The following is a 7896-nucleotide window of genomic DNA, read 5'->3' on the forward strand; positions in this document are numbered from 1 at the left end:
AGATGAATAAATCAGTGGCATTAGCAAGAGACGTGAGATGCTATCGTTGAGCGTTCCCTTTAGTTTCGATACACTAGCTCTGAAGCTGAATTTCCAAAAACAAACTAAAAAGCATAAAATGTGTGTTAATTTCTTTTATTTCTTCTTTGTTTTTATTTTGTATTTTCTGCTGCTTTGGGTTCATCACTTAGTTCCCTAAGATCAATTAGACCGTGCCAACAAGTTGATTTATTATTGGCACATGATTAAGTGGGTGATGAGTGTTTTCCCATATTGTTTGTCCGCCCATGCAGTGAGGACTACTGGGCAACAGGGACTAGCGGATCAGGGTCCATTTGGTGGGATTTATCTGTTTAATAAGTGTGAGAGTTGCGTTTCACTACCCTAGGGGCTACATAATAACGCACCCCGGCTCTCAGGCATCCCTAATGCTCTGATCCTGCTAAATGGACCTAGTTAAGTCTCATATTAGGGGTTGGTTCATCCTCCATCCGGTCCCTTGTTCCCCTTTGTACAGGAGCATCGTTCTCCTGTTCTCCTGAGGGATTTCAACCAGTGCCCGTGAGGTGTATATAAGACCCAGCAAGGATGTTCCCACCATTGAAGTAAGCCGGGACCCTGCACAAAGAGGAGCCGTAACCCTGACCAGCACAAGTATTTCCTCTGTTCCCCAGGAGCCGAGCCTCTTGAAGTCCACAGGTGTAATTGGACAACCACTCGCCTGCCTTTTTTCAACAGAATTCCATCTGAGCTCCCCTTCGGTTTGAGACCATGGAAACAGCTGCGATGGTGACTCTTCTGGCTCTGGTTGTGGCGATGGCTGGCGTCAGTCGGGCTCTTCACACCCAAGGCACTCTGGACCAAAATGACATCCTACCAGACTCGGAGGAGAACATGGTCGACCACCTGCTGGGGCTGGTGAGACAACAAACCGCTCACACTTCACTTCAAGTCTACCATTTAACCTGCCGTGGCAAGAAAATACACCATTAGAATATGTGTTATCTCCCAAATAGTTTATGTTTTCAGATGCCAAAACAAGTTTGGCATCTGAAAATAAAATGATCTCTCCTCTCGGCAGGATGTAAATATGAACTGCGCGCTGTGTTACATGAGACTAAATGAATAACTCACACAACCTGAAGTCTTGCCAACATTTTCAGAGAAGTTTGTCATTCCATGTGAGGAAGTCTGTAGATGGGATTTGAGCCCTTTTATCAAGCAGGACGAGCTGAATCATATCCCTCATTTAGATTTCAGACAGTGTTCCTCGTCATGCAACAGTGTGAAATGCACTTTAATATATTCTGAGGGCAACAGACAGCCAGAGCACGGGAGAAGAGAAGGATTCAGATCACAAGGAAAATTATAAGGTTCTCCTCGTGCAGAGATAGATCTTGTTTTTCCTTTGCATAAAGATGAGGGTGGATGGATATTTGAGTGGGCATGAGGTACATTTCTTCGCCTTTGCACACCGATATCTACATCTCAAGGTCTCTTCTCGCAGCAGGACTGAGATTAACACCCCTTGGGGTTTGTGTTGCAACCCAGAATTGAATGCAGTTAGGGTTCTTGATGTTATCCCAACATATTCCTGTTCTTTTTAATTCAAGGCTTTTGCATTTGTTTATTTGTACACGGCTGTGCTTCAGGAAAATGAAATCACAGATGACAGCATTGATGACCGTCTGCTGACGGCGGTGCTAAAAGCTCTGCTGCTCGGATCTCAGAGAGAAACCAGGGATTCGGTCCTCCATCAGCCACAGAGGTCAGCGCACACACACATACACAGAAAACATAACCACACTGGAAATAAGTTATCTATAACACTGTAGCATTTCAATATTTTAGCAGTTTCTTATGAACACTGAATTCAAACCAAATATTTATAAGTAAGATCACTCAAGCATGTTTGAGTTAAAACAGCAAATGGATAATGTTCGGCTTGCATGAAGGTTTTGAGAAGAAAAGGAGAGAATTTATTATAGTATATGATTTAATGAAGCCTTGATATTTGTATCAATGTACTGCAAGAGCCATGTAGAAAGGGCAGCAACTGATTATGTTCCTGAGCAAATCATTGGCTGAAGATTGTCTTGGTTTATTGTTTGGCCATAAACATAAAAAACATAAAAAATTGGATGACAACGGCCATCATAATTTAAAAAAATTAAATGTCATCAAATGTCTTGTAGTTTAAATCAGTTTAAAATACAAAGTTATTCGATTTTTTTTTCAAATAACCACGTCATAAAAGCCGGAACAGAAGAATATTTGAGATTTTGGCTTGAAAATTGACTTGAAAATATAAATAGTTGAATAGGCGAATGATGTCGTGTACTGTGAAAGCGCTATAAGTGGTCGGAAGACTAGAAAAGCGCTATGCAAGTACAGATACATACAGATAAAACGAAGCCTATTTTCCATATCTGAATGAACGAGTAACTCAATACCATTTTATATTTAAATATCATGTCGTTGAGATTATTATTTAAAATGGTTCAGGACCCAACCAGTTATTTTATGGCAAAGATTAGATTATGATTTTTGGTGGCATTGTGGTTCCAGACTTGAGGCCTTAAACTTTACATCTTTTACCTTTACCGTCTTGCTCGATATGAACATAGTTTGACAAACAGACAGAATGATTCTTTTGTATTTGCGGCTTGTGAATTGTCTATGTTTATGCATCATCAAAAGTGTGTGGTTCTTCCCTCTGAGGTCCAAGTCTTTCATTCAAACCATATATTATTTTAACACACATCCATTGACGCCTCTGTCTCTGCTCGCTTGCAGGTTTGGCCGCGGCTCCAGAGGGCACGTATTGTCGGAGGATCAGCTGCTTTCCCGTGACTTGGAGGATGCCCACGATCAGGTCTGGAGTCTGGCTGTGCCGCAGAGATTTGGCAAGAAATAATTTACGCATCAATGTCCTGGCATGAGGCCAAGCAGCGGGCAGCTGTGGAGAGACACAATTTGAATGAATAAATCTGATAAATATTGAATCTTTTTTTCTTCTTCTAATTATCCCATTTCAATTGGTCTTGTTTGACACACTTAGTTCAAGATGACATGAGCTTCATTTTACTGTTTTTCTTTCTGATTTCCAGAGAAGCATGTAGATGGGTTTTCTGACCAGACCTCATTTATTCTGACTAGAATGTTATTTAGGACCAAACGTGTTTGCTGGTATTTGATTGGTACATTTTCTGTTATTCTTCTGTTCTCTGGTCAAATAAATAGCTTTGAACTTGGAAAAGAAAAACTGTGTATGTGTGTGTTCAAAATGATCTGACTGCAGATGTTGAAATTATATGAAACCTCTGTTCCTGGCGGCATGATTAAAACATTCTCAAAATATTTTAACATTTTAAAATACGGATTTGGGTTGTAACAAAGGATCCTATTCAGTATCAATTCATCTGTTTTTTTTTTATATAATCAACTGAATAATTCTCAAGAACATGTCAGAAAATTTGACGTCTCAACTTTTTAAAACCGAAGATATCTTGAAATGTCTTTTTTTTCTTCCTACAAACTCAAAACATTTGATCTAAATAATTATAAAAGTGGTGAATGCTCGCGCATGAGTTTTCAAAAATAATTGAATGTGTGCAGTCGGTGCCTAATCTGTCAATTTGCCAATTTATTTAGATTTGGTTGCTGAACAACAGCTGCTCAGTTGTGATTGTTCGTGATGAATTTTCCCACAAATGGGCAGGATTTTTATTACACAGTGCTATATGTGTTGGGTATGCAGAACATATTTAATTACAGTCACAAATTGTATTACTATTAAACACTAGCACATGCAGATCTGCTAGACTATATACGAGTACATTATAGAGTTCCACTACATTAAATTAGCCTTAATTGGCTCGCTCAGACACCAGAGGAATAGGAATTCAGTGAAGGACACTGACTGCACATAAGACAATGTATCATTTGACTTTTATTTACTTTAATTTTATCTCTCCAACCTGCAGACAGCTGTGTGTAGAATTAGGTTTATTGAAATGTTTAATGTGTTTATTTGCTGATGCTCTTCTCCACAGCAGCGGCTGTTGTGGTTTTGTGTGTGGTGAATTTACAGGCCACCTGGGGAAGCGCCATGCAATAAGCTTCGGCACTAATTAAAACACAGAAACCTGCAATTACTCCATGCTTTTACAGGGACCGCAGCCAATTACTGGGAAGGAAAGCACATCAACCCTCCTAGGCTTGAATCTTTTATTAGCCTGACCTCTAATTTCTCTTTATGAGCCCAGAAGACAGAATGAAGAATTGTTGATTGGAGACCATCGATCCATGACCTCTCAATTAAAAAAAAAACTTACGCCAACCTTTGTCTGTTGGTTTTTCTGACCATAGTTTAATCAACTTCATATGATACAATATATTATTTATAGTTCATATTCTTTTTCTAGTCTTTTTTGTCTCTCTTATACCACCCATTTTGAAACGCGTTTTTCAATGTAGTTTTTTATCAATTCAATATCTACGGTTCACTTTTCAACAATAAGTTAGGTTGGCTACACAATATTCATAGTAAATCAGTCAATAATCTGCATAATCACTTTTAACATAGTAATATGATACAAGGGGTGAAGTATCAAAATCACTTTTTGTAATCCAACACAATTTTACCATTTCACCAAGAAGGTCATGGAAAAGTGGTTACCCTCTGTGTGTGTTCTCCGCTCTCTCTCATCTGAGCTACCTAACGTAACGTTACCACACTAGATGTAGACTTGTGCAGCAACAAGAGCAATGACAAGAAAATAAGAGAAATAAAGATGTTGAGACAAAAGACAAGACAGAGAAAGGTGGCAGGGCGCATGTGCTGTTGATCACACAGCTGCAGCCTCTGATCTGCACAGATGAGTTGAAGAAGGATTCAACCCATCTGAATTTCATGAGTCAGCGGGGGGTTCAGACAAAAAGTCTGTGCGTGTGCAGCAAGTATAACAGACAGACATACTTACAGAGGGATGTGAAACTGAGATACATAGAGATTAGAGGTACATAGATATTGAAATTGTATTTTTTGACACCAACTGTATACAGTAACAAAAACATATACAATACAATGTACAACATAGATTAACTGCACTTACCTTTCAGATACCATGGCCTTCTCAATCGACTGTATGGCTCATTGACCTTTCCCCGACTCCCCTGCTCCCATTTTCCCTGATGGTCATCATCTTGGAGGGCAGCCATCTTGATCAGTAGAGAGGCCGACCGTGACCATGACACAGCACAATTTGTCACACACAACAAGCTTTGATGGCTACAGGGTGAGTGAAACATAAAAACTATGTCAGTGCCCAAGGGTAGGCTGCAGAGGTGTGCTCTCCTGCATGACTAAAAAGCGCAAAGAGTTATTTTACTTTGCTACTAACCATTTAGCAAACCGAGCTGCTGCGTTTATAGATTCAAAGCATCAGTACAGCCCTTGTTGTTAATTTATAGGTAGACAAAGTCTATTAACACTCTTTCGCAGTAATGAAAAAACAAATATGGCGCAGATTTATTTTTCATTCACTTAGAGTGCAGCTTCGTGCTGCAATCGGTGGCCAGATAGAGGATTTCAAAAAGCTTCCAGTCATCAGTGGCAGAGCTGATTGAACTGATCTCAGTCGATGAGCAAAAACTAAATCTGGTGCCACCTTTGATTTAATTTGTTTTGACTTTGAAGGAAGATATCATTGATATTTAATCAGATTAAGTCATGTTTTTTTGTCACTGTTCACCTCTTGACATTTAGTTTTTTGAGCAGCTGAGAATCAGTTTCTGTGCATTGGTCTTCCCGCTATGGAAATAAATTGACACCAGTAACCATCTTGAACATAGTTTTTGTTTTAACTGTTCGGCATGAATTTGAAAATGAGAATGTATGCATTCTGTAGTGAAGCACGTAAAAAACAATGGTATTGATCCAGTGGAGCAATGGAGAACTGTGTGTTCAACAAGATAATTCATCACTCATGTTACGCAGCTCATTGTAAGAGATAATTGGCTGGATAAATGAAGTTAGTTGCACAGTTTTGTTTAAAGTTTGGTTTGATGTTTCCAGCTAGTATTTAGGTCTTTTAGAGACATTTTATTGATCGCTCTCTGAATCATGTTCAGGTTGCAAATGAGACACTTCGCCACATGAAAAAGAAAACAATTGACAGGGACTGTAAAAATATACAATAATGAAACAAGATTTAGTATTTAATTAGTAAACAAGACCTCGGATTGTGTATACTCTCTCTCTCTCTCTCTCTCTCTCTCTCTCTCTCTCTCTCTCTCTCTCTCTCTCTCTCTCTCTCTCTTTCTTTCTCTCTCTCTTTCTCTCTCTCTCTCTCTCTGTCTATCACCCACCCTCTCTCACTGTCCCTCCCGCCACACACACACACACACACACACACACACACACACACACACACACACACTCACACACACACACACACACACACACACACACACACACACACACACACACACACACACACACACACAGCAGGCATGTGGTCTTTTATTAACATGCTTCTCTACTTTGATGACGGATACATAATTCAGGAAAAGCTCTTATTAAAGTAGCACATTTGTATTATCACTCTCTTTTTCACTCTCAGCTACAAACAAAAAAAAAGCATTGCAAGGTTTTTTCATTTATTATACATGTAAATAGAGGGTTTTTCAGATGTCAGATGATGAAAATATTCTCGCTTATGGATCTCTCCCATCCCAGACAGTTACTACTGTATAAACGAGGGGATATAGGCAGAACATAAACGACTCAAAAGAAGTTTATAGGCTCCCCTGGGGCTTAGTGATCTAGGACATGTGCCATATGGCCACAGTGTCTCCAGTTTGATTTCAGCTAGAAACCTTTTGTTGTTGATGACCCCCCCCCCCCCCTCACCCTTCTCTTGCCCTTTTTTCATATTTGCTGTTTGTCTTATACGGTCTTACATCTTACAAACATAATTATATAGTGGTCTAAATGTGTCTGTCTTCCTCTCTAAGCTAGTGGCAGGACGAGCTTTAAGCTTTTCAATGAGATTATAATTATTTGAAGTATTTTTTTTAATATGATTGAACTTTGCAAGTAAAGTTAAAAGCTATTGGATATATTTGCTTCCAGTATATGATTAATTCTGGGGATGTAAATGCCCAGTTTGTTTTTTATTACATCCCCAAACTGTGCTGCAAATCTGGATGAACAACACACATCATAGGCCTCTTGGCCGGTGTCAGGTATCATGGCCCAGTAGACGTGTGATGTAGGGACACTTTAAGAGGGGATCAATAACGATTGTGCTGGCCAGGCGGCAGCGAGGACAAGCTTTGTCAGATATGAACAAAGCTCAGATGATCCTTTCAGAAGCTTGGCTTTGTCTTAAAACGGTCATTATGTGGGCTTATTATCTATTAATTATACTTCAGTGATCTGGGTAAAACAGCTTGCTCATTTGTCTGTGACACTCACATAAATTACTGTATTAAGTATTATCAGGGGTGTGTATTTCTATACAGCTGAGAGAGATTCTTCATTCTGATTGAGCCTCTTTGTATTTATATTTTAAGCACGTGTAGGACGAGTATTTTAAAAATACTCTCTCTTAAAGCAAAGATGGATCATGCATATTTTCCTCCCATCCAATAGAGAGATTCTCTCTCTCTCTCTCTCTCTCTCTCTCTCTCTCTCTCTCTCTCTCTCTCTCTCTCTCTCTCTCTCTCTCCCTCTCTGCCGGCTGTGTGGGGGCTGACATCTCAGACATCCAATACAGACAGAAAGAAACGTGAACAGAGGGCGGGACTTGCATGAAAGGGACTTGAGCACAGCGAATGATCGTGAAGGAGAGGTGTTCCTAGCCCATAATGCCCTTGCCTCAGCGCTGA

At 39.7% G+C, this 7896-nt stretch overlaps 1 protein-coding gene across 1 annotated transcript; it reads left to right on the forward strand.

The window, feature by feature from the left end:
• Positions 1-635: 635 nt before the first annotated feature.
• On the forward strand, positions 636-3005 carry npffl (neuropeptide FF-amide peptide precursor like). The gene is made up of 3 exons (XM_068594948.1): positions 636-918; positions 1653-1768; positions 2797-3005. The coding sequence occupies exons 1-3, from the start codon at positions 772-774 to the stop codon at positions 2915-2917; spliced, it is 384 nt and encodes a 127-aa protein (XP_068451049.1). The 5' UTR covers positions 636-771; the 3' UTR covers positions 2918-3005.
• The last annotated feature ends 4891 nt before the right edge of the window (positions 3006-7896 follow it).

The sequence above is a fragment of the Clinocottus analis genome, unplaced genomic scaffold (assembly GCF_023055335.1).
Source record: "Clinocottus analis isolate CAN_PGR_092001 unplaced genomic scaffold, fCliAna1.0.p SCAF_3, whole genome shotgun sequence".
Lineage (NCBI taxonomy): Eukaryota > Metazoa > Chordata > Actinopteri > Perciformes > Cottidae > Clinocottus > Clinocottus analis.